This window comes from Mustela lutreola, chromosome 4, assembly GCF_030435805.1.
Source record: "Mustela lutreola isolate mMusLut2 chromosome 4, mMusLut2.pri, whole genome shotgun sequence".
In the NCBI taxonomy this organism is placed as follows: domain Eukaryota; kingdom Metazoa; phylum Chordata; class Mammalia; order Carnivora; family Mustelidae; genus Mustela; species Mustela lutreola.
Genome location: NC_081293.1, coordinates 35,382,110 through 35,410,019, shown reverse-complemented (window position 1 = coordinate 35,410,019; position 27,910 = coordinate 35,382,110). Strand labels below are relative to the sequence as shown.

Below are 27,910 nucleotides of genomic sequence, written 5' to 3'. Positions count from 1 at the left end.
GCTTGTTTTTTTTCTTTTCTTTTCTTTTCTTTTTAGAGAGCAGGCATGTGTTGGTGGGAAGGGGTGAGGGGGATGGAGGGGGAGAGCAAGAATCTTAAGCAGACTCCATGCCCAGTGTGGAGCCCAAGGTGTGGCTCAGTCTCACAACTCTGAGATCATGCCTGAGCCTAAATAAAGATCGGACACTTAACTGACCTAGCCACCCAGGCACCCCATGGAAGGCTCTACTTTTGGCTTAATGAATTTAAGAACAATTCTGCTTGCTGACCTAATACCTTATACATATACGTAGAAGTAATACTTTATATTTTTAAAAGATTGAATCACTGGTGTTTGTTTTACTATTGGTTTGGAGATGTAATTTTGTTTTACAAATTGGTTCATGTTTATCATTTTGACTCATTCTCAGTTTGAGTGTTCATTCTGGATTGCTTCTTATATTTTAGTGATGTTCATGCTTAAAGAGGAAATTAGTACTGCTAATAAAATGGGGAAAATCAAGACACATAGAACATTGTTTTTTCAGTAAAGTATTACCACAGTCCATCAGACATCTGACTCCTTAGAGCCCCATTTGAAATCACTGCTCTTTTAAAAAATAAAGTTATGAGACTTTTAAAAAAATCCCTAATACTTTTAGAAGTGACATTATATAATAAAATATTCTATATGCTTTTTGTGATCTTTTTTATTAAACTTATAATGTGTTGTTAACCAAATTGTTTAGAGGTATGGAGATTGTCAGATATCCAGGATTTTCCTTATACATTCTTGAAGAATATCATGTAAGTACCCAAGAATTAGGAACATTTTTACTCACTAGTACTAAGGAGTTATACTTTGAAATGTTTTCAGAGAATATTTTGAAAAATCCTTAAAATGACAGTGGAAGTGACACCTGTGGTTCCATTAAAAATAAAGTAGAATATTTTAATTAGTAATCTTTATTTCCTTTAGGGTTTAATGAAGAAATTCATTCGGTGTTCTACGCGTGTAACTGTGGGAACTATTAAAAAATTTTTAAGTTTGAAACTAAAACTTCCAAGTTCTTATGAGGTAAGTTGTTAATCTAATCTTGATCATTTTGATAATTCTGATCTGAACAAAATTCTAACAAAATAAGTAAAAATTAATGGAAAATACATTTAACTTTTGTGGAAACTTGGGTTATTTTCATGTTAAAAATGTAATTTTGAGAGTATAGTATTCTATTTATAATGTGTATTTTTTAATTTAACATATAACTAAAATAGGCTACTAATGCATTTAGTGGTTTACAATTAGAAGAGATACTTAAATAGCTTAAATGTTCCCTGAATAATACCACAGCTAGATTTTTTTTAATGCCAATATGCTTTAGGTTCTTTTTTTTTTTTTTTTTTTTTAATGAGACCTTCAGGATCCATTTCTACTTTATAGACTTCTTTGTCAGAATTTAAAACATTGTGTTTTTAAAAAGGATTTTGTAACTAATGTTCCTTTAATTGTGTCATATGCAAAAATGATATTGTGTAGCAGTAGGTAAAACCAGCATAACTGCATCTGCATAAATGCCATTTACCAGTTTCCTTATGGAGAGATAAATTGCCCTCATGGTGATCACAGCACAGCTTGTAATGTGTTCAATGTTTAGAGAATGTTTATGATCCTAGGAGTAAAGAGGAGACATGGCTACCATTTCTCACCTGTCCAAATGGCAGTGTTAACTACTTGAATTAATTTCTCTTCCTCCTCTTTGGGTTCTGAAAGTAGCTTCTGAAGAAACGAAAGACTGAGACTAGTTTCCTATATAATAAACAAGGACATCAAAGGCAACATTAGTTCTTTATTATGTATACCAATACTAATATGAACTTTTTATCATAGCAGAAATAAAATAAGATTTGAACATAGGCATTGACATGTATTATGTATTTTGAGGAAGCTTCTGATCCTAAATTTATTTAAAAACTCTTAGAAAACTAATAAGCCATGGGTTAAAAATTCTTACTGTGGTTTGATCCTACGAAGATTAAAACATTTCCAGAGACATCAGCTTTTACATTAGGGAAAAAATTGTGAAAGTTAATCAAAGCCCTATGTACTTGGTAAAGTAAAAGATGACAACTTAGATACAACAGTGAAAACAGAAAATGAGATTGTTTTTATGATTCGGTTTTGTACTTTATTCTCTTCTTAAAAATACCACACGCAGTTTTATTTCCTTACTTCTAAGGGTGACCCACTGAGTCATTTTCTAGGTTCCAGGAAGTTGTTAGAGCTGAGAGTACTCTCTCTTTCGTACAGTCTCGCTGCTGGCCCACAGTATCTCTCTCCCCACTACAAGCCAACAGGGCTGGAAACTGTCCACTGACAGCTCCCTATCTATCCCAGTGTAAAGGACTGTTCCTGTGATTTTTAGTAACGTTTACTGGTCCCCCCCACAAACCCTTATTTTGCTGTCTAACACATAGGGTGATGTTTTAATGAAGTACCTACAACTGAAGCTTTTGCAACAACATTGCTAATTGGGGCAAGATAGTTTGGTTTTTAAATGACAACAGAAGCAGTGTATCTAACTAGGAATTGCATCCTAAATCTCTTTACTACTTTGCTTGTGAATTTATTTTACAGGCAAGGTTAAAAAAATAAAATTATCTATTTTGTCCTTTTAAAATGTCTGAGAAACATTTTGAGGTCCATGCAAGTCAACATAAATCATCAAAATATCAATATAATTCAGCTAAAAATTTGTCTAATACAATTAGAATGCTACTCATTTTAGACTTAAAGTTCAAAACTCTCTAGTGTCTAACCAGACATAGAATTATTTAAAACCCATTTTTCTTCCCCTTCCCATACTTCAAACTCTTTATCAGTTTGCTTTTAATAGCTAGAGAACTGAAATTTTTTATTTATAGGGACCTATGATAAATGTTTAACTATGCTTTGTTGAATTGGTAAATCATAGCCACAGTTCCTGGGGCCTTAAGGATTTGGGGTGTTGTTTTGTTCCTGCAGCTCTAGAGCAAAAGTGAGCTTTGGGAAGCTCATCCCTTTTTGAAGTTCGATGCAAGGTGAGAAGAGGGTCCTGTAAGTATTATGCAAGTTACCAACCAAGCAAAACAGGCCAGAGAGCCCAAGAAGATAGCAGCCTGTGGCATTGCTGGCCCTAACTGTTATATCAACTTAGCTACAGGCAATTACCAGGAATTCTCAAATGCCTTGAAGTACCCACAAATCTTGCATCCAAACACTCATTCCTTTACCCTCTTTGGCTACAAATTAATGAGGGGAAAGCAAGTCCTCTAAATCTTGAGAAGATGGAAACATTCTGAAAGGTGAATTCATAAGCCAAAGATGCTGTGAAGCCTCCACAATTCCTTCCCATTCTGTAAGAGACAATCACAGAAATATGTCTAAACCTTTAAGGGTGCACAGAGACATGGACTGAGAAACCTTACACTGCATTTCAGAATCATGTGGATAGACTTCAGTGACAGGCACGTGGGACAAGACAAGCACCGCTTCATGTTACTTATATCTGAATCATTAATAATTATGAGATGGACCAGTGCTTTTAATAAAAATATTCAGTGTTCTTTTTAAATAACAGTTAACACTTTTATTTTGTTATATCTACTTGAATCTTTTTTGAAATTTGGGGAAAAGGTGTTAGACACTAATGAATTAAAAATTACTTATGTTAATGGATCTGTAACTGTTCTTTTTAAAGTTGGATGTGCTGTGCAATGGTGAAATTATGGGGAAGGATCACACTATGGAATTCATCTACATGACAAGATGGCGACTAAGAGGCGAAAACGTAAATTGCTTTTATATTTACCTATGTGTATATTTAGTTATATTGCCATTTTGCTACTCCTAATAAGCAGTATAATGTAGAAACAAACAAAAAAAAACCTAGTCTGCAAAGAGAAGAAACTGATTCCTTTTACTGTTTATCTCAGCTACTCCATGATAATTGGTCCTAAATACAAAGCCAAAATCTGTGTTAAATGTGGTTTTGTTATATTTATGGTGAGTTAAAAAACTCCATCTAAATATGTTCAGCACTCTACTTACCTCAATACAGAAAAGATGACACTTAAATTTTTTTAAACCCCAATAAAATATGGGAACGTCTAACTATATGGAGTCAAGGGAGAAGTTTTGCCCTGATTAGTACGTTGTTTAATCGTTGATATTATTTTTTGGTTGTGCCAGAGGGAACAGATAGGGTAGAATCTAGGTAATCTTTTTTTCAGGTACCTCGTTTATGTGAAAGTATAAAATTGGACCAAAGGGTAAGTGAGTTTGCTGTGGTTTCTGATGTCAGAATTAGATTGTTGTGGCTTAGGCCCAAGGCAATATGAGAGAAATGATGTAAAAGGAGAAGACCTGAGAAAAATCCAAAACACCCAAAAGGAGACTTGTCTATTTTGAATTGTACCTTTGTTTAGGGTTAATTAGAAGGTTCAAGCATATCTTATCTGAGTTATGTAGAACATTAATAGTAGAGAAATCCAAGGGACTAGGGATTATAAGGCTAATGTATATCAGTGAGGAATGTGGTCCTAATGTTACCAAATTCTCTTCATAATCTGATTACATGAATACACATTAATTGAGATTGACTAGAAGGTTGAACTAGATGACTTCCAAGGTCCTCTAAGACATTAAGAGTCTGTGGTGTTTATGGTACAATATGTCCTACTTCTAAACTGTGCATAATTTTAATCTCTCTAATAAGCTGGGTTTTATTACATTTTCTTATGAAAATGTAAATTAACTATAAAAAATACAAAATTAAGGAATATAACCCCTCTCAAAGACAATACAGAATCTGAATATAATTAGGATTGTTCAAAAACCTATTTCTGTGGAATGTAAGCATCTATGGAATAGTTATAAAACCTCAAAAATCATTTTTGGGTGTTGTATTCAATGGGTAGGAAAATTGGCTATGTTTTTCAGAAATATCTTGATATAACAATAAATAAAGCACCTAACTTCTAAGGTCAGTTTTTTTTTTTTTTTTCTGAATCCCACTTTGGTGAAGACTTCCTTGTGAGGCTGAATTCTCATGACCAGGAAGAAAAGATTCTGTTTTAGTACCAGTCACCAGCTAGTCATGTGCCAGGAAGAACTCATTAGACCCTCTAAGCCTCATTAAAAAAAAAAAATCTAATATTTGTACTTGGTAAATTATTACCACCCTCTAGGATATTTTATAGTTTTTTAAAATGGTTCTACATACATCACCCTCATTGAATCCTTCCAGCCAAAATGTTTCAGGTACCAGGTGCAGATTACAGAGGTAGTCAGTTATCCCTTACCCAGCACTGTGGGGGCTTAGATATTGTGATATCGCATATAATATCATAATGTAATTTTAGTTTTCTTTGATAAGTCTTTGAGCATTTTATTATGTGTTAATGATTTTCAAGTGCTATGAATAGGTTTGCCTTAAGGTTGAAGAGATAGCGCTCACTTGTCCTTCTCACAGTCCCTTCCCAGAGGTCGTCCACACTGCCAGATATTTTAAAGTCAAAGCAGTAAGAGCTAATTTGAAGAAATTGTCATTAATTGACTATCAGCTAAATCAGTCTTTACTACAGTTGTGTTTCTGATTACACATATCTGATAGTTTAAATTCCTATGTTGTTTAAAGCATATCTTAATATAGGTTGGTTGGGAAAATGGTTCAGTACCTTATGATTTTTCATTCATGTAAAAACTAAACCAATAAATAGGAAAACTAGATATTATCTTTAGCACAGCGGTAATATATTAGTCCATTTTATTTTTTCAGTATGACAGAACTGTTTCTAACCTCAGTCTTTACAATCTCAGTATTTCTAAGATTTGTAGTTCCATTTTTTCCAGTTTCTCAGACCAGAGTCCCTGAAGTCAGTCCTGATTGGTTTCTTTTTCTGTCATCTATCCTTAGCAAATTCTGTGACCTCTCCTATCAGAGTACCACGATCAGAGTCCAGTTATGTCCCCCCCACCACCATGTCTGCCACTCTGGGCCATGCAGCTGTCACCATTCTCCAGAAGTTCTGTAAAAATCTCCCTGAGCTCCATGCTTCCTCTCCTGCCTCCACCCAGGGTCCCACTAGTGTCCTGGCCCAGCACAGCAGCCAGAGGGATCCCCTGAGAACAAATTAGAACATGTCACTTCTCTGCTCTCAACTCTCCAGGGACATCTCATACCATTCAGATAAAAACTGAAGTCCTTCCAGGACTTATAGATACGGACCCCCCCAATTTTCCCCAGACACCTCTGTGATCTTACTCTTTATTCTCCTTTGACTCAACACAGCCTAGCCCCACTCACTTCTGTTTCCTCTGACATGCTGGGCTTTCTCCTACCTCCCGAAGTTACCCATGTGAATCATTTTCTTTACCTTCTTCGCCCAAGGAATTTGGCTTCTACATCTCCTTCTCAGTGAGGCCTCCGACTTTCCTTATAATAGTACAACCCCCACTCCCAATATGGCATTCTCCCAATCCATTTTATGTTTGATTGTTTTCTAGAGTATTTTTTTTTCATAGCATCTGGCACACTATGCCACTTATTTATGTTCATTGTTTGTTCCCCAACTCAAATGTAGTCTGAGGATAGGGATAGTGATTTGTTCACTGCGGAGTCTCCAGTACCCAGAGCAGGGCCTAGTACCAATACTCAGTATCTGTTCAAAGAGTAAATTGAATGAAAAGTTTCTTTTATAATGTCATAGTTAATGCAAAATATATCCTAAAGATCATCTCATTTATTTGAATCTCCATTTCCCATTTGACTTCTGCTAATTTTAAATGTTTGCTAATGTTCCAACTAATTATGAATTATTATTATAATAATTAGTGAATTCTAACAGTTGGAATGAATGGACAAATTAGCAATAAAACAGTCATTTCGTGATCAAGCCCCTTCTAGTGTATTTGATGCAGTCACGTCCCTCCCATCTCTACCCTCCACTTCCAACAGGATGCCAGGATGTCTGACAAGCTCACATGACTCTGCCTGCGGTTCTTGGTACCTGGCTGTGGGTTGGCCTGGGGTCAGCTGATTACCAAAACTCATGACCACCATGGGGGCTTCTTTTGCTTCTTTCCAGTACTTTTTTACATTAAACATTGGGACCCACTTAAGATTTACTTACTTACATGCACATACCTACGATGAGGCTAAGACTCTAGGAAAAATTATTCTAAGATGCTTATGCCAAAAACGTAATTTATTAAGTAAGCCATACTTTATATATCTCAGTGTTTTGATTTGTCACCATTATCTGTACATATGTATCCATACATGTATATGGACACACAGGTATGTACACACATGTACACATACACAGAAATAGGTACACACAGATATGTACACACATGTTCCTGGACATTATATTTTGTTCTTCTGCACAAGTCTTATCCCAGCATATTACACAGTATGTATAGTTTTTATAAAAATCTGATCATACCCCGCTCCTAATTTAAAGCCCCTCAGTTGTCCATTTTCTTTGGGATAATTTTGAATAAAGTTCAAACTAATTAATAAGGCAAACAGGCCTTCTAATTTTCTTTACGATGTATATTCATATTTGTTATAGCTAAGCTCGTTCTTTCAAAAATGGTGCTAATTTTACCCATTTATTTTTTCAAATGAACTTGAGAGTGGGATTATGATTGGCATTGGAATAAATTTTTAGGTTGATATGGCTGAAATTGGCATCTTTGCGGGGTTTTTTAAGTCTACTCAGTGCTGTGGGTGTTGGGGCAGGGGTGTTCTCCTCATGTGTTCTAGGCTCTCCTAGGTTTCTGAGTCAACCCTGTACTCTCTTCCCTCTTCACATGGGATGCTGCCTCTGCCCCCAGGGTCTTCTGTCTCAGGCAAGGCCACTCTGTTCCATCACCTCCTTACCTTGTCTGAGGTCTGGACTCCTAGAAAGAATCTTGGAGAAGTCCACTTGGCCTCGGTTTCTTCAGAGCAACATCTCCCTGAGCCACACAGCATCTCCACCTCTTTTCTCTTCTTTATCCTGGGGCAGTTCCACTGAAGGCTCAGCCTGTTCTCTGATAAAATCCCCTTTTGGGATTTTATCTTTAGGAATCAAACATCTGGTTAAACTTAGCTAACTCTTAGAGATTTTTCAGTTCATAATAACATTGATACCTGAAGGTATTATACTCAAGATTGGTGTTCATCTTTCACTTATTAGTGGAAGAAAATGTACCTTTTCTTAAAACCAGTGCTTCTCAAACTTCAATGTGAATAGAAATCCTCTGGGGATCTTGCTAAAACTCATATTTGACTCAGTAGGTCTGGGGTGGGGCCCAAGATTCTGCATTTCTAACAAGTTTCCAGGGAATGCCAGTACATCTAATCTTTGGACCGTCTTTTGAGTAATAGGGGTTTAGGAAACGTGATCCACGACTACTGACTTACCCTGTAGCTTCCACATCTGTAAATTGAGGGTGTAGAGTTACAGAATTAGATCTCAGTCTGGAAGGAACTTATCTAGACCAGTCATCAAGAATATATGAATGATCCTGTTCATAAGTATGTGCAGTATTCACATTTTTGAAACATGAATGGACTCACATGTACTGTTCTGCAACTTTTTTTTTCGACTTTTTTTTCCTCATTTGTTGATGTGTCATATGGAGAATCAACAAACTTGATACAATTCTTTCTAACAAGTTGATAGTATTCCATTTGTGCAGCTGCAGCATAATCTGATTAACATGCTCCTTTGGTGGAAATTTGGTGGAAATTCAGACTTTTTCAAGTTTCTTAAACATTACAAGCAGTGCTAGATTCCAGCACATATATATATTCTCGCACATGTACAAGCATATTTATTGGCTAGATTCCAGATATGGATTTACAATGGAGTGTGCATGTTTTAAATTTTGATACAGATTTCCTTCTTAAAAGATTTTAGCAGTGTATAATTCTACCGGTAATATATGAAAGTTCCCGTTTTCTGAAATCTTCACCAACATTGCACATGAATTTTGCATCAATTTTGTATTTCTTCTGTGAAGTTTCTTTTTCCTATCCATTGCCTTGCTGCTGTTTTTCCATTGTGTGATTGTCTTTTTCTAACTTCTAGGAGCTCTTTATACATTCTGGATTCTATAATCTTTGGTTATATATATTGTAACTGTTTCCTCCCAGTTGTGTTCTGCTTCTGCTTCCTAGTTCTTGTTTTTTTTTTTTTTTTCTTTAAGATTCTTTATTTGTTTGCTTGAGAGAGAGAGCATGAGTGAGGGGAGGGGCAGAGCAGACTCCCCTCTGAGCAGGGAGCTCCACGCAGGGCCTGATCCCAGAACCCCAGGATCATAACCTGAGCTGAAGGCAGATGCTTAACCAACTGAGCTATTCTCGTTCCTAGTTTCCACTCTTGTTTTTTTTGTTTGTTTTGTTTTGTTTTTTTTAATCCTTAAAATTTGGGTGTAATAATACCTGTCTTGAAATTTTTTAGTAAGAATGAAATATTATAAAGTACCTGACACAGTAAATGCTAGTGAGTTTATGAATAGCTTATATATGTTGCATTTTGTTATTGTAATTCTCACTTAACTTCCTCTCATCCCTGGGAGCTTACTATTCATATTTTTCCATTTGGCCTCAGTTTTCATCACGAACTCATGTTCTTCCTGCTCTCCTTTATCTTGGGTAGGTTGAGTACTAACTCTCAGTACAGCCCCTCCTTCCCAGCTGATCCTGGTTGGTTTTGTCGCTTCTCACAACTTCCTGCCAGGACATACCCCAAGTTACCTCGCCACATTTGTCTTGCTTTGCTTTATCTGCATTATTAAGCACTTCTAGAAAAAAAACAAACATTCTCCTTGACTTGTAATCACTTAGTGAAATAGCCTCCTTCACCTTAACTCTTCACTCTTAAATGCTGTTCAGGACTTGCAAAGTCTGATAGGCCAGAGTTTGGGGACTCTTCAGAGAGAAAAGGGACGATTGCTAAGGATAGCAGTGCTGGGCCTGGCTTCCAACATGTTGATGAGCCCTGTACAGAAAGTCCAGGACTCACTCCTGGAAAAAATGGCTAGTCTTTTGGGTAAATGGAAAATTTCTAAAATTTTATTTAAAAGGCTACCAGTACATTTGTTTTAATCATTTCTTACGTTAACATTATTTCAAAGTCTACCTTTAAAAAGCTGCTTGCTTTAGGATGTTAGATTTTTCCTGGTTAATTTATACCTATTTTTATGCATATTTTCCTATTTTGAAGCGGCATGCAATGTTAAATTCATATACACATAATTTTAAAGTATATATTTCATTGTTTATAATTGTGTTACAATTAAAGTTCATGCTTAATAAGTATTTAGCTCAACATTGAAAAATCAAGATTTGGGAATGATTTTTTTTCTTTACTGTGAATGGTTAAACTGTTAAAAGTTAGTGGGTTTATAACTGAATCTACTCAGTAGTTTAAAATGTGTTCATTCATTGATTTACTCATGAAACAGTTTTTTGAGAAGCTGCTGTATGCCATTTCTGGGCCTTAGTTATGAAGACAGTGCATATGAATAAGATAAAGACTCAAGGAGTTCATATTCTCCACTCTTAAAATAGATATGGAGACTAAAAATCTAATCTGAGCAATATAAAGAACCTAATCTAAAACAGACAACAGACCCCTTACATGTTGGGGCAAACTACATACTCCTTTCAGAGCTCTGAACTCTAAACAGTGTTGCTTTCACGGGTAGTAGAAGAGCGAGCTAAGAGAGATTAGTCACTGAAAGGGGTAGAAGAATGAGGGTACCTCTCCTGGATTGAAGAGATGAGGATTTTCCCAGGAATTATTATCTGAAGAGGAGATGGAAACAATAGGCACCATTTTCATAAATACTTGCAGAATATTAACAAAACTGATATTTAGATACTCAAGTTGTCTCAGGCTACATTTACCAGTCACTAAGTTATTAAAAATCTTAAAAAAAAAAAAACTACCATAGTTTGGAAAGTGTTTACTTAAAATTATCATGTTGACTCATGTTTGACGTTAAAATAGTTTAAATAATCAGTTTTAAATATGTATCCAGTTGTGGATGCCTCTTATCTGATGAGTTCATCTCCTCCGCAGTTTCGGTGTCTGAACTGCTCAGCTTCGCAAGTCTGCTCTCAGGATGGCCCTTTGTATCAGGTAAGAGGCACTCACGACTGTACATATGCCCACCTGACGCCTGCCAAGGTGGTGATTGCTTTCTTCCCAAACCCGAGTTTCTAAGACCTGCAGCTTGGAAAAACCAGTATTTATCTGAGCTACAAAACTTCATTTTTCAATTTATGTCCCCAGAGTGTCCCATTATTTTAGTTCTCTTGCATTCATCTAATTAATTTCACTGAACTGAAGATGAAATTGTAAGTGTTAAGGCCATTATTTATGAGAGTTTTAACAATTTATTAAATTATTTTTTATTTAAATTATTTCTTAATTTAAAAATCAGAAATTTTTAATAATTACTAGTTTTACCCCTTGAGAAATCTACTCCATGTTGGATCTCTGCTCCATACCCAATACTTCTTTGCATAAATTTTCATGTTTTTTTTTTTTTTAATCAGTCATTCACCCACAAGTGAAAGATAAAATGCCAGATTAGGGAATCACCCTAAGGACAACAGCGCTGTGGAACTGTGAGTTTGCTTACGAGGCCCCGCCCTGTGTGCTCTCCCTGGATTACTTCTTTTAATGAAGAAACGAAAGAGGACTAATTTTAAAATGCACTAAGAAAAACTTTCCTCCTATCCATTTTCCAGTTACCTAATAAAAGTACATTTTAACTGGGATGATAAATTTTAGTGATGCTTATGCCTTGAACTAGAACTGATACATACCTGGTTTTTTGCTTTCACTCTTGGCACTGATGTCTATTTCCTTAAAGATGTTCATAAAATCTGACCTAAAATATTAGAGAACTGGAGTAAGATCAGATTTTTTTAAATCCTCACAAATTGCCTTTTCTTTCTTGAATACTTCATTGTGGATTTTAGTCCTGTCATGGAGTTGAACTTACAATTAACAGGATATACCTTTAGTCAAAGTTCAATTAGAAATTTTCAGAGAAAAAGTTATCACTTATTTCAAGAAAACTTAATGTATATAGCTTTATACTATTTTAAAATTTTAAAAACTTTTAAGTTCCACAAAATGGACAGTTTTCTAGGAAACTACCAGTGGACCAAAATTTATCCATGAAGAAAGAAAATGAAAATTACTAAATCATAAAAGAAAATAATAATCCTTCCTCAAAGGATGTCTGAGTAGTTTTATGGTCATGTTCTCTCAAATTTTCAAGCAATAATTTATTCCAATTCTAAATTGTTTTAAATTGTTGAAAGAGGGGCACCTGGGTGGCTCAGCGGGTTAAGCCTCTGCCTTCTGCTCAGGTCCTAATCCCAGGGTCCTGGGATCAAGCCCCTCATCAGGCTCTCTGCTCAGCAGGGAGCCTGCTTCCCCCCGAAACCCGCCCGCCTGCCTCTCTGCCTATTTGTGATCTCTGTCTTCAAATAAATAAATAAATCTTTTAAAAAATTGTTGAAAGAGGTAGAATTCTTCCAAATTCATTTTACAAAAGTAACATAATCATGATACCAAAAACTGACGGAGAACCTCCAACTAGAAAACGAGTATCAATCTCATTTTGAATACAAATACAAAGATAATAAATAATACACTAAAATCATATACTAAAAGAATAACAAGACCAAATAGTATTATTATCAGAAATAAAAGAATGGCTTAATATTGGGGGAGGGAAGTAATGTATGTTATATAGTAGAAACATATTTTATGCAGACAAACACACAGTCAAATCAAAACCATCAAGAGATACAAAAAAGGCATTTGATAAAATTCATTATTAAGTCCCAGTTTCTCCTACCAACTTATTTTGAAAATTTTCCAAAAAACAAAAGTTGAAATAATACAAAGGAATATCCTTTACTTTTGCTTAGATTTCTACTAATCAACATTTTGCTACATTTTCTGTCCCTTTTTTCCTTCTCTTCCTTTCTCATCTTATTAATCTCTTTATAATTCTGTTGTTTCTTTGTGAAGCCGTCTGAAAGTAAATTCCAAGTATCATGACAGTAACCACTAAATATTTCAGCATGGATTTTCTAAGGTCAAAAACTTCCTCATCAATAACCAAAATACCACTTCACACACAAGAAATTTAAATCATATATGAGATACTATAGAGAGGTCTTTTCTCCCCCATAATTAAATTATGGAGTTAGATGTAGTTCCAAGCACACTTTTACCAGATTCTTGTTTAACTTAACACAATCAGTGTTCATCAGGAAGTATGATGTTCATCAGGAAGTATCAACTAGTGCTTCAGTGAGTAATCAGGGGGCACGTGCATTGCCACATGCTAAAATGTGTCTTAAAGCTGAAGTCACTAAAATAGGTACTGACTTAAACACAGACATACAAATCAAAAGAATGGCTCAGGAACAGACTGTCTGATATGTATGAGTCTATAAAGAGTATTTCAAGTTAGCGGAATTAAAAATGATTCATTTAGCAAATACCAATTGAGCACTTAAATGCACTGGGCAGTCTTTTAGGTCCTGGGGACACAGATGTAAAAAATGAGCAAAATTCTTCTTCCTCATAGAGCTTATGCTCTAATGATGGTAACAGATGAAAAATAAATGAATACAGTTTGTAGTGTGAAAACATAAATAGAATATTTTAGATAAAGGGAAGACCTCTTTGAAGTGGTGATTCTTAATCAAAAGGAAGTGAGAGAACTAGCCCATGTGTGTATCTGGGGTAGGGTGCTTCAGAAGAAGGGAACACAGTGGGAAGACCTGTAGGAGTGGTTATATCTGGTTGCTTGAGGGTTGCAAGGAGGCCAGTGAGGCAGGAGCAGAGACAGCAGTTGGCTGTTGGCAGGAGTAATCAGTGAACTCAAAGTATAGATGGTGGAGGGGGGGGGGGGATGGGGGGAGTGTGATCTAGGTTTGTTTCCAATAAATTTTACTGCGACCTTTGGTGACAGGGATGGAGATGTAGTCCATACCTCATGTTACAGGAGATTCTCATGACTTAAAGTGGTAAATATTAAAACTGATACCATCAAAGATCAGGAAGAAGTATAGTTTGAGTAATGTCAGAGTAGAGACAGCCTTTCTCATTGTACATGTAAGGGGAAACAAAGACAAACCAAGTTGACTGTTAATATTGAAAAGTACACGGCAAAAATAACCATAACTGAGGAAACATTTGCAATGTATGACAGAAAGTTTTAATGTCTTTAATACATGAAGAATTCATATAAATCTATAAGACAAAGTTTACCTTTCCTTAGAAAAATGAATAAAAAAAAAAACAAAATGAACAAAAGACATGCTTAGGAAAGTCACAAAAGAAACAAAACTGACTAATCAGCATACTAAAATGGTTAATTTCTTTAGAAGAAATAAAATAATATTTTATGCTTAAATTGCCGTATTAGAAGGGAAGAAAATATAGTACTCATTATTGGTGAGGCCATTGAAGAAAGCACTCATATATCTTTTGGAAATGTAAAGATAGTATAACTTTCTTGAAGCCTAGTGTGACAGTATTTATCAAAAAGCCTAAAAAATGTGAGTGCTGTTTGAACTAGCAGCAGTGGAACTAGCAGTTCCACTTCTAGGAACCAGTCCTGATCATTGGGTCAAGATTAATTTATAATCACACACACAAAAGAATAAACTAAAACATATAACAAAAGATTCATTGATAACTTTTAATTCTTTTATAGAAAAGCATTATAGTCATCCTTTAGAAATATCATGGGATATTAAATATATGGGATATTAAATAGTGTAGAAGTCATGGAATTTTTTAATGGAAATTATAATTTTACATGGACAAAATTATTTTCCAAACAATATGTGTGGCATGGTTACAGTCTTGAAAAAAAAATGTATATAGACAAAAAGACTAGAAGGATATACACTAAAATAATTATGGTAGTTATCTTTGAATGTTGGTATGGTTAAATGATCTTGCTTTTTTCTTGGTGCTTTTCTGTATTTTCCAAATCTGTCACATTTACTTTTATGATAAAGATTTTTTAAGAAAAGCAGCACATCAGTGAAGGTCAGCATTATTTTTTAAAGTTATCACATTTGAAATATATACTGTGGAAGTATCTATTTTTTATTTTAGGACATGATGAGACTGAGGACTAGCAACTCTACAAGTGGGTCTGTTCAGGACACTCACTGAACACTAGGGGTTGACGTGCCATACTTCATGATAGTATGTGCAGTGCCATTTTACTACAGAAAGCAAACTGAAATACAAATAGAACTTCAAGTATGTCTTAACAGTTCCCAGCATTTTAGAACTTTTCAGTAAGATTAAACTTCATGTGTCTTCATAGAACCAAACACAAATGGTTACTTGGAGAACAAAACCAGCTGGTTTTCGCTCCAGAAGATTCTGACCACAGACAGATGAGCCATTTCACTTCCCTCTCTACCTTTATCCCAGTAGAATCAGTGATGGATTCTTCTATATATTATGAAGGGATTCTAGAACGAGTGGCTTAATTATTTGCCAAAAGTATGCGATTCAACAGTCCATATTGGAGAGCACAGCCAGGAAGATAGTTGTGACAGGGGGCAAGCTGCCTCTTGGGCCAGAGAGAATGGGAAGTATCCAAGTTAGGGTAGGATGCCTGTGCAGCAGTCTCCACATCTGGCTGAGCTTCAGAAAACCCAGGGAGGTTTTTTATAAAATGCAGATTCCTGTGCCTCTCCCAGACACTCTCATTTAGAAGGAACAAATTTTAAGTAAAAACAAGTAAACAAAATTTAAATCAAAATAAATTTAGACCATGGAAATCTTGAGAGACTGTGACTTTTATGCCAGCCCTTAGGACTGGTGTTGGCATCACCTAATGTCCTCAGCTGGAAAGGGCAAGATCTAGAAATTTTCATTCCCATCCTGAGCTGAATGGGAAAAGACTCCAATGACGAGTCTTCTCAGTATATAACATAGCTAAGATCAGTACAGAAATTGTCATTTTTCAGGATTATAGAACCTCGGTCCATCTTTCTCACATGTATGAAAAAGTACACAATTTTCTTTCCTAGAGATTTATGTTCACCTACACGGAGATGAAGGGGAACCATCAGTGACAGTCTCCACACTGTCTCTTGGTTTCATAGAAGTTGCACCTCAAAATTGCATTTTTAAAAGGGACTCTGCAGCTTTCAGAAAAAGGAAATCCATTGGTTCTCCAGACCTTTCTGACTCTGATGTTTAGGTTCTAAATGATAGTCAAATCGCGGGACAAATACAGAGGTGGCTGTGTGGCACGTGCCTCTCACATGCAGGAGGCACTTCCATCTCTAGTGTGGTGATGTAGGACACCTTCTCCAGAGTCAGAACAACCAAGGACCACCTGAACCTTTCTTTCAATTATAGAAGAGTCCACAGTGAATATAGTTGTATCAACTAACTGTTGAGAGGACACCTACTTGTTTTTCAGCATTTTTTAAAGGACCATTAAAGTTTAAATGTTAAAAAGAAAAAGGTGTCAGACTTAACTTTTAAAAAATGTGATTCATGAAAACTGTCCCAGGTTCACTGATTCATAGCAAGAGGTCTGTTACCTTGTGACTCAGTGGGCTGCCACAGACAGCAGCTCTGGGTGGAATCCAGCCCCACCTGGTTAACGATCGATGGAACGAATGCCTTTATGCAGAGCCCAGAACCTTCAGTCCTCCCCTGGCCCTTGCTAAGTGTTACATTAGTAATGGTCACATACCCAGCTGGTGTGACATCAGTGAGACTTTGAACTTGACCTTTGTTACATAGAGTACAGAAAACTTCACTGATTCTGGGGAAAAAAAAAAAAGACAACTTAAAAATAATTTTAAAGGTAACTAGTCTTCATTTAATTGTCATAATCACTAGTACCAGGAAATATTGCAAAGTAGAATGCTGTATTCTAAAAATCTTTTATATATAATCTTTATTGCTTTCATGTAAACACCGTCTCATTCATCATCCTGTTTTTATTTTGTAGTCCTACCCCATGGTATTGCAGTATCGACCAAGAATTGATTTCGGTTAGACCAAGGGGCCTCGATCCCCCCAAGATGAATCCTGCACTTTGTTTACTCATCAACAGATCGCACAGTGAATGGTGTGTGGACAAGAGGGACACAACCAGATTTTCAGCATGCAAATAAGGCCATTTGTCTGTCTCTAAATTGTCAGTTACATTTATGTTGTTTCTATTAAGAGTGAACCAAGTGCCATTCTGCTACTGAACCACTTGCATAAGGTATCTTTGCCGTCTCACGGTGTCCAGTACGGCCAGGGTTAGCATCAGCTAGTTGTACAGCCACGGTCCAGCCTCCCACGTAGCTTGCTTGCCTGTTCCCAGACTGTCCTGATGTTTGATTACACTAGTACTATGACTCTGTGTGGTGTTGCAGTGTTCACATACTTAATATTTTATTAACTTTTGTTTAGAGTACTGTACAAGAAATAATTACTGTCTCTTGAAGTTTTTTTGTATGGAAAAGTATTTAGAAGAATGGTTTTTGAGCCACTGTCCTGTTCTCAGTAAGCTTTTTGTGTGTGAAATAGTTCACTCTTGAGTATGCAAGTCTTTGGGGAAGAATGCCAATCATTCTTATCATTAGAGCACATGATAGCGGTAGACTTTTTCAGTCCTCCAGCTGTGTAGTCTGCCAGTTGCACAAAGAGAGCAGCTTAGCCCTCAGGATGGAAAATGGGAGGGACTTCGTGGAGACCTGAGGTTGGATTCACAACCATTCAAGACGTTGACAACTGGTCACATTTACTCTAACAAAATTAATGCATCAGTAAGGTCAAACTTTCATAATGCCTTATGAAATGCAGGTGCTGCTTCATGAAACGTCACTGTGTATAGCCTGTTTTCTGTGTGCATCATTATATTGTGGCTCCCATTTAATGAGTGTGGTATCTCTCTTTTTAAGTTGGCCTTAGGTGTGTGTCATTGTGGCATGCAGAGGGTTAGGATGATTTTAAATATTAGGACTTTTAGAGCAGATAACATTAGCTATTTTATGGATTTCAGAAGTCTCAAGGCAATTACCAATCAAAACTGTTAGTTACCTATCACATTTCCAAACCATATGCGTAAAATAGAATAAATGCTGTGTAGTAGGTAAATATGCTAACCGAAATTAATGGTTTGAGGATATTTCATTTTAGATCCTGTAGTAATCAGGGGGAAACGGGATTCTGGTTTTTTACGTAAATTCATTAAGTTCAGAGCTGTGATAATGTCCTTGATTTTGCAGTTTTGTTAAGTCTTCCATTCATTTTGAGATTAGTCTGCAAGTCAAAGAAAGTCTTGTTACCTTAAATTATATGAAGAACTTCATTTTAAACCTTTTAAAATTTACAGTTGTTTTCAAAAAACTTCTTTGGAAATCAAGTTTTATTAATTGCTTCAAAATAAACAAGTTAACCTCTAAAACTTAGGAAAAATCTTGAAAGTTAGGAAAACTCTTTTAGAAATCTGACATGAGCACAATCTGTGTGTTACACACATAGTTTTTATACTGTATACATTATAGATGTGCTACATTTTCCAGTAAAATGTATCACGGATTAATGCCTTCTGAATCTCAAAATGCTTCTTGTAACATTGTACAACTCTAAAAAACATACAAAATACAGCTAAATCTTGATATATTTCACAACATAAAAGGCTGAAACTTCATAATTATCTCTTCCATGTGTCTTTGTTTCAAGTTAGTCTGTATTAAAGTCTTCTATTGTTTTTGTTTTGACTTTTGTGACAAAGGTTATGGTAATGCTCTCTGAATTTCATTTTGTTAGATTGTGTTTGTGCCTGGAAGGACTCACAAGCAGAATTTAAAAGGCAGATTTTTGTTAACGCTGTAAAAATGGTTAGGTTACACTCAACCAAGAACAGAATTTACTCTCTGCTACAGAAATTATTTTGCTGTGCTATGAAATCCAGTTCCCTGACATCTCTAAGAAATTTTAAAATCGCAGTCAGTGTTTAAAATGGTGTTTTACATATGGAAGTTAATAACTCAAATGGATTGAGAGTGCATTTTAAAAACCACAAATGAGACCTGCATGTGATTGGGTCTCCAGCCAAACTTACAGCCTTAAATCAGTTTTGTATACCTGAAATCTTTCAATCTGGCCTGTTGCTGCCTCATCTCATGTAATTTCACTCTTTTCCAAGGAAATACATAGGAAGCAATTATGGGATTGAGAATAGTTTTATATAAAACTCCATTATTCCATGTTAACCTGTTAACATTTTTACTGAAATGCAATGGAATATGTGCCAAAACATGTGAAAGAAAACCTTAAGTAAAGGAAGGTATCAGTTACGAGTTAGGGAAAGGTACTCATTTTGTGATGGTCCTGAGTAATACAATGTTACTATTAAGAACCATAGACTTCTTCAACCGACTTCTTTTGGTATATTCAACTATGATTTTCTAAGTATGGGACTACTATCATGTCTAGCAATACACTAATTATCCCCTAAGTCAGATTGTGGAATTTGTAAGAAACTAGGTACAGAAAAAAATATATAGGCAACTTTTGTGGTTAGTTTTATCAGCTTAGGGTACTAATAAAAGTCTTTATATAAATAACCTGTAGAAATAATCATTTGAATCCACAAAATTGGGGAATCAAGTTAAAATTTTTTAATCTATTGTTTCTTAAGCAAAGAACTGAAAGAACTTTACTTCCATAAAAGATTTTACCATCTGTTTTCTCTGCCTTAGATATCAGAGATGTAAGAGGGTCAAGGAACCCAGGGTATAAAGAAGGACTGTGACCTATAGATCCCACGTTAGCTGGGGTCATCACATCCATTAATAAGAGAATCAGAATATAGCCTTTTCTCTAGATTAACTAAACACTTTAAGAAGTATAAAAAATGAACTAAAAGGCTTATTGATGAGGTAATATAAGGTCTTTCAGTCTGGGGTGCAGGTACCTTGGGTAATATCTTTTAATTACTTTTCTAAAAGTATATTATTTCTTTATTCATTGGAAATATGTCCCATACGAATATGCCACGTTTTATAAATGTAATGAGTTTGCTCAACTACATTATACACTCCAATTTAATCTAAATTTAAATGACTCTCTAAGGTGGGGGGAAGTGTGTTATATAATTTTGTGAGCTGTTTAGCTTTACTGAAATCTTTAAGAGAAAGTGCCTCATTGCTAAAGTGCATTTCTGTTTAGATTTGTTGCATAAACTTTGAGTTATCTGTACCTGTCTCTTATGAATGGTTTTGTATCTAACTAGGCACTAAAGTTAAAGTAATCTCTTTTTGAAAGATTTTCATAAGAAATAGAGATCACCAAAGACATTCTACTTTTGATTAATAACCATGGTAAGAGAGACAGTTTTAACAGTTTGGAGGTTGGAACTTTTTAGGTTGCAGTTTAATTTTATATAGTTAGTAACTCAATAACCTTGAGTAACTACTAAAATATCACCAAAGAAAGGCTTTAAACTGAATTTTTGTGATGAGATCAATCAAATGTGGGTTTTTCTTGCAATAATCAGAGCACACTTCCTTTCAAATATGTCTCTCGTTTTTCCAGCATCACTCGATAGGTCTTGGGAAATCCTCAAAGGTGAGAAAGAGATGAAACACCACAATTGGCTCCCCCTGGATGCAAGGGGGAGAAATGCATCCTTTGAAAAGAAAACTAAAATGGAAAATTTAAACTCTTAATTTGAGAAGCTCTTTAATCCATTTCATGGAGGCCATATAAACTAAAACTAGGTTCATTTAGTTCCTGGGGTCTTAATAACAGAAGAAATTTTACTAAAGGCAAACTTTAGTAGAAGTGCTGACCATGCTGCTTACATGTATAGAAAAATAGTACATTCTATTAGACTTCCATAAGTAAATGCTTTTTTTGTATCCAAAAGCAAATTTTTCATAAAAGCCTATTATTTTTTAAAGTAACTCTTTGTCCTGTTTCTCAGTGATTACTTTATTGTGATTAGAATTTAGCCGCACAGCCCAGCTTGGCACAGTGGGTCCCAGATCGAGAGCGTATATGCATCAAGGAAGCATTGCCACCCCACCCCCATCCCCCACCCCCATTTTCCTTGTGAGCGGACACCGGGGCCACCTTGAAGGTACAGCTCACACGGTTCAGTCTCTCTGATCAGCCACTAGACAGACCTCCTTGGAGACACTCTGTTACATACTCTGGCTTATCATAAGGAATCTTCCAACAGGCTAAGCCTTAGGACCAGTAAGACTTTGGTTATAGGAATTGCAAAAAATGAAGGAGTTCATCATAACTTTAATGTTTGGGATGAGAAAACATGAAAATGCTCTTAATACTTTAAGATTTATATCCCTGCCCTAAGGAACGTAACATGTCTGCCAGATCTGGTCTGTGAAAACCTGAAAAATATTAAATATTCTAGAGACTCAGAAACCCTTTTGAAAGCACAAAATAACCAGCCAATTCTGGATTTACTTGATATACCTAGTATTGTGTATAGTATTTTGATGGAAAAATGTCAGATTGAAAGTTCATTAAAATGCACTTAAATACAAGATGTTTATGGTTTTTTCTTAAAGCAAAGACATTTTCCCAGTAATTTGAAATTATTCTCTTCCCCATGTAATGTAATCTTCACAAATAGTATGTTTACTCACTATCCTTACTGTATTTGCAAATAGAATTAAAATGCTTAAGCACTTCCTTTTCAGAAAGTTATGAAATTAAACTTAAATATAATTTATTTTAAATGCTCATTCAAATATGTATACTCATTATGCCCCTTTTTCTAGGATTCAATACTGAGACATTCAGAAATCCCTTTAGTTTTAATTCTCTTCAAATAGAGAATCAAATGAAACAGAGGTGTTAAAATACTGGGTCTAGTTTTCTTTCACCTTTCAGAGCTTTGTGGAGTAAGAAACTAATCTAGAACAAATAAAGATTAAATATTTCTGGGCAATGTAGAGCTAGGAAACAGATCATCTATCCCTAGACTTCCCCTCAGTCCACTGGAACAGGCAGAAGTTCTACATATTAGAAATGTCATGGGATCAGCCTACCATTTTGGGGGGGTCGGTTTTCTTTTGCTGTATTTTTTAGAATGGGGATGGGGGTCTAAGTGTCCTTACGAAGCTGTGGCCCACGATAAGAGCTTGTGGGAGAGCGCCAGTGTCTGCGGCCTTCCCACATCTGGCAACACAACAGCAAGCACCAGTTTTTAATAGAGTAGCCCTCATGTGACAGAACCATCCTAGAATATATTGTACAGTTATGTTGCTAATTTTCCTTTGAAATATAAGATATTTTAAGCTTTTTTTGTCAAAAGTGGTAACATCTTAATACAGATAAAAACCTTTTTGTGGTTGTAAGATTTAGCTTATAAATCATTCAAATTGAAGTGAAAGATTACCAGGTCATTGTTAATGACTTAGTCTATTAAGAATATATGTATTTTTGTAAAGGAAAAGCACTTGTAGATATTTAATCAGTACAAGATATATGTCTGTTTTGCAGAAATAAAATGCTGCTTAGAGATTCTCTTTAAATATTTTTTATTTTTGTGCTCAAATGTATTTTCTGTTGATCTATGGAATGTTCTGTATAAAAAAGGTGTATGGTTGTACTGTTGGGCTAGATTCTTTTGTTTTTTAAAATCTGGACTTAGCCAAGTATATTTGACCATGTTAAAAATAGTATCTTTGTTATTAAATTTTTGATTGCATAATTTATTGTTGTCTGTCATCCTTAATGTTAGTTGTAGATTGCAGCCTCTATTAATTTCTACCATAGCAAATTTCATTAAAATCTGATGAATATGTGAGAGCATAGATATGCTCTCAAGATTCTTGAGCTGTTTAGTTTTTGTTCTGTTTTTTTTTTTTGTTTTCTGGTTTTTTTGTTTGTTTTCGTTTTTTTTTTTTTTTAAAGATTTTATTTATTCCTGAGCTGTTTAGTTTTAAGACAATGGGTATACTTGAGGTCTGCACACACACACTTTAGAACAATTTATTTTGTTAGTTCAATCAAATCTAAATAACCCTTTGAAAGTGACAGAGTATCAAAGAAGGGCCCAAGTGAACTGAAAGACAGACTGCTTGCTTCAGCCAGTTAGGGACTAGTTCAGTTTCATTAAAAGCCCCCGCCTGTTCTTGCCCTGGGAGGGGAAGGCAGGCATCCCAGCCAGGAAGGCTGCGGTGACTCAGCTCTTCCCCTCTCACTGCCCCTCTGGTGCCGAGCGCTGGCTGATGTTAGCGGCTAGAAACCTCAGGCCTTGGAGTGAGATGTGGAAAGTAGCATCCTCTGAGCACAGTTTGACTCCTCCCTCCTTTCAGCTTCACCCCCTTCAAGGCCAAGTTGCAGAAGGGGAAGTGACACAAGGAGAGGACGGTGCAGGGAAAGTGCGGGGAAAGGCAGCACACTGTACCTCGGTTCCATGGCGCTTGCTGGCTGGCCAGGGACTCTGTCACAGGGCCTCCCTTACGGAGGTGCGGGCCTCAGGGAAAGCTCTGTTGCCCCGAGGAGAAGAGAAAACAGATTTGTGACCTGCTGAGCAGTTTCTGCCCAACCGCCACTTGAGAAAAGGGGTTACAGTGTCTCGGTTCTTCGAAGCATTTTGTCAACACAGGCTCAGGTGCAGATCTTTTCACTAGAGAGGACTAGGGGGATCTTGGGCGCGGAGGCTGAGAAGTGGGAGCGGCTTCGGCTTTCTGTGCGGGCAGGGGGTTTGCAGGCAGTATTCTGCAGGAAGCCACAGAGAACCCTGCCAGACACCTAAGCCCCTGCTGTGGAGTTTGGGGTGCCAGTCATCTCCACACAGTCAAGTGGAGAACCATGTCCAGAAGGGACCGTCCACACACAGCACCAGCTCCTACAGCCCAAAGCCCTACTCGGACCGCTCAGATCCTAGCAACCCAAGCAGGCACATCCAGACTCTCCCTTCTCATTATTCCTCATGGCAAGTGCGGGAACGTAGGTTTGTCCTCCCATGGAGAGCCTGAGCTTGGGGAGGGATGCGGAGAGCCGTCCTGTGATATCCACACCCTCACACAAGCCATCTGCATCTTAACTGGCACCCAGCAAACCACAGGCCGGGGATCCAGATTGCAGGGAGAAGGGGATGCTGACAACAGTCGCCAGGTGTCCCTCCCCTGCGCGTGAGGACAGTCTTACTGGATTTAGGCCCCACCCTCACAACCTCATCCAACTTCATCGCCTCCTTAAGGCCCTAGCTCAAGTCAGGGTCTAAGGTACTGGGGTCTAGGGCTTCAACCTAACGAATTTGGGGAGACACCCTTCAGTTCATAATAGCCACGGGGTGCCCGTAAACCAGGGTTTAAATTCAAGGTCGTTCTGTTGTGTGACTCCCAGCAGTTTACTTAACCCGGCTGAGTCTCCGTGTCCTCGTGGTAAAGATGGTAAAGCAGGACAGTAACAACTCACCCCATGGGCTCGAGAGGGAATGAGATGCCCCAGGACACGCTCAGAGCAGGGCTGGGGGAAACAGGAAGGCGTAGCACCATGTTTCTTCTCCAACTGCTGGTCACAGGTGGACCCAGTGTTGCACAACTGTTCTCCCCGACTTGCTGGGAGCTAAAAGGTGGTCAGAGAACTCAAACCTTGCTCACCCTGCACTGTTCCCATCACAGCGGCTCACAGAACTCACTCCCAACCAACACGCTCATGCAGAGAGGGCCCAGCCCGGGGTCAGCACGTGGCAGGCACTGGATAGGGTCTTCCCTCTCTTTCACCCCCATTTAATCAGCAGGATAAACTTATTTTAGCCCCCATTTTAGTGATGTGGATGTAAGTCTAAGTAATCCCCAGAATATACCTGGGTGTCCAACACAGGCCTTTCTTGGTCCAAAGGTGATCCTGTGGGTCTGAGAGTTCAGGCATCTAAAGATCATGCTCAGGCCCTCCGGGCCCCTCCTGGACAACTCACTAGCCAGCATGTGCCTGAGAGGACAGCATGCCTGCTAGTCCTGGGGTCTGCACACTGTTTGGAGCACCGGCTGTATTCTGAGCCAGCACTGTGCTGGGCTCGGGATGTCGGCAGTCAAACAGATGGCCACCCCAATCTCTAGGAAGCTCAGGTCATCCTATCTCTAGGAAGAGATAGACGTTGAACAAACACAGTAAATACATAATAAAAAGAGTGGTAAGGAAGCATATAAGAATGGGAGGTCCAGAACTTTCTGAGATGATGATGCTTAAGCCACGACCTGAAAGAGAAGCCAGAGCAAGCCAGACGAAGGACAAGGGGAAGCATATTCCTGAGGGCAAGAATGAGCATGGAGACCTCCATGCAGCCCAGCCGTCTGCAGGGAGCTGGTGTGGCCAGTGAGGAGTGACAAGGCAGAGAGCAACGGGAGCGCATTCTGGAGAAGGCGGCAGAGGTCAGGTCCTATAGATAGTTTTCGGTCCTATGAGAATCTTGTATTTTACTCAGAGCATGATAGGAAGATTTTAAACAGGGGACTGATATCTCTTTTATATTTTAAAATTGTCACTCTGGGAGCTTTGCAGAGACTAGACTTTGCATTAGAGGGCTAGGGCCTAGAACAAACGGAAACTGGTTAAAGCCTAGAGCAGGTAAGAAAAACCCAAGAGACCCAGGCCAGTGTCAGTGCCCCTCAAGGTGAACTTAAGCTGCTGTGGAGAAAAGGTTCCCCATACACATCAGCCGCAGCCCAGCCCCAGCGGGCCCAAGTTCCGTGTAGCCCAAATTTCATGGGTGAAGCTGTAGATGGGGGTGGGGAATGCAGACCAAGAGGGTGGGAAGAAGCTGTGAACCAGAGAGCAGCAGCCACACGCGAGCTCCCACTCCGCCTTAGGGAACCCTCAGTGGGCAGGTGACGGGAGCGGGGGCAGGGAGGGGAGCCTGTTTGGAGCAAGTAGGAGCAAGGATCCTGAAAAGCCTTAACCACCAGTCCAGTCCAGGGCCGTCACCAGAGCTCCCATGGGACCCGCCCCTGCCAAGGCCCCAGCCTTGCCCAGTGAGGCCCCTCCTCCATCCTGGAGGCCCAGCCCCCCATACCTGCTCAGAGGCCTTGTTCAGGAGCCCCCCCATCCTCCCTCTCCAGGGCTGGTTCTGCATGCCCTCTCCCCCAGGCCTTACACAGCCCTGTCCTGTCCCAGGTGTCAGGGGGTTGGGGGGAGGAAACACACAGCCCAATGCCAGCGCGGGTTCCCCTGGTTACCTCAGGGATCAGTGAGACCCTGAAGCAAATGCAACGTTCAAGGAGAACTCACAAGATGTCATTAAAACACCTACTTCTTTGTGTTGTTCCCAGTCCCCTTCCACTGGGCGAAAACGTCAGCCATCCCCACAACTTTCTCCGTGCACTTTAAGTCATAAGACACGCTTTCAATTCAGAAGTCAGAAGGACCACCAGTCCGTTCACCAACACATTGCAGGAGGACACTTCTTCCCTACTCCTCAGCGGGGCCTGGTAAAGGTTTACCTTCCTTCCAAAAACAGAGGGTGGGGGGTTTCCCTCCTTCCCTCCTCCTCTGGGGTTTTGGTGCCCAGTCTGGAAGCAGAAACCCATCAGAGCCAAGCAGGTTGGAAGCGGGCTCCCAGCAGTCCAGACCTAGCATTTCAAGCTTCCTCTCCCGGTCTGTCATGCCTGGATTTCAGTCGGTTGTTGGCAGCCACGTTCACCTTCTCTTCCAGCCAGCTCTCACCTTCCACAGGAGCTGGTCTTGGGCAGGATCCCTTGTTAGTGGCTCCTCGCAGAGGCTCCTAGCTCAGGTCCCTCAGAGAGTCCCAAACAGACAGGTGACACTGCCCCGTTGCCGAACAGGAGTCCGTGTTTCTTAGCCTGGCAGTAACTCACTCACTCTCTCTCTCTCTCTCTCTCTCGCCCATCCTGATGCCTTAGGACCTAGAGAGATGCACCTTCTGGGCTTCAGTTCCCTCTCTCTGTGTTGACGCCGGACACCATGCCCCCACAGCCACAGTAACACACAGTGAGCCTTCTGGGGTGCTGGGACACCTCACCCTCACTGGACCTGGGTGGATGGGACAGTGCCCTCCACCTCTCCATCTTGAATGCGGTTCACAGCCCAGCTTACTCCCTAGGAAACCGCTCTGTAAATCCTCCCTCCTTAACTCCTGCAGCATATGAAGGACGGCCCACCAGGCAACTAGAAACCTCAGACCATTTATGATCGCTAGTTATGAGCAGAGTCTTCCCTCTACCTTCCTTCCACTTCATGCCCTTCATGTCCAATGGAACAGAGGCTCTCCAGGCTCCCAGGAGAAGACGGTTCTCTCCATGGTCACTGTGTCCAGAGGCGAGATGACACACAGCCCATCAGCCACGATTCAGCTCCTGATGGCACCAGCAGATGAAAAGAGAGCCATCTGCACCACGCCTTGCAGTCCCAGGCTCAGCCCAGACTGAGGGACTAAACCCTGGCACCAGCCCAGGCCAGACCCTTCAAGACCTGCCCCCTGAGAGCAGAGTACAAATGAAGGAAGAGAAAGCCAAATCCTGTCTGACCCACCAGAATCCAAGATGGCGGACTCGGGTGCTCTGAGAGCAGAGTGAGCCACCCAGGGACCTACGCAGAAGAAGCAAGGCCTGCACAAGCTTGTGTGTGACATGGAGGGCTCTTCTCCCTGACTGTGGACTTGTGCCAGCTGTCTGGGCTGGTCAGCACAACCCACTGGCATCAAACCGCCTTTATTTCTCAACTCTTTCTCCAGAAGCAGTTGGGTATAAAGCCAGGGTGTTCTGGGAAGTTTTCCCACTGGCGCTGACCAATACGTGAGTTGGAAACAGCCCAAGGATAGTATCTCCTTCGGGTTCTTACAAATGTGCTCACTGAACAGTGTCTCAGAGCTG

At 38.7% G+C, this 27,910-nt stretch overlaps 1 protein-coding gene across 3 annotated transcripts in view; it reads left to right on the top strand.

Annotated features, from left to right (window-relative positions):
- The window catches only part of PCGF5 (polycomb group ring finger 5), a 130,025-nt gene extending 107,243 nt beyond the window's left edge, over window positions 1-22,782 (top strand). For 2 of the 3 annotated variants that reach the window (XM_059169477.1, XM_059169476.1), the window contains exons 7-10: window positions 958-1,056; window positions 3,716-3,805; window positions 11,097-11,156; window positions 17,050-22,782. In XM_059169477.1, the coding sequence (XP_059025460.1) occupies window positions 958-1,056; window positions 3,716-3,805; window positions 11,097-11,156; window positions 17,050-17,097 (297 nt within the window). In that variant the 3' untranslated portion in view covers window positions 17,098-22,782. The remainder of the gene's footprint in view (window positions 1-957; window positions 1,057-3,715; window positions 3,806-11,096; window positions 11,157-17,049) is intronic. The other variant, XM_059169478.1, reaches the window with a different exon arrangement.
- The last annotated feature ends 5,128 nt before the right edge of the window (window positions 22,783-27,910 follow it).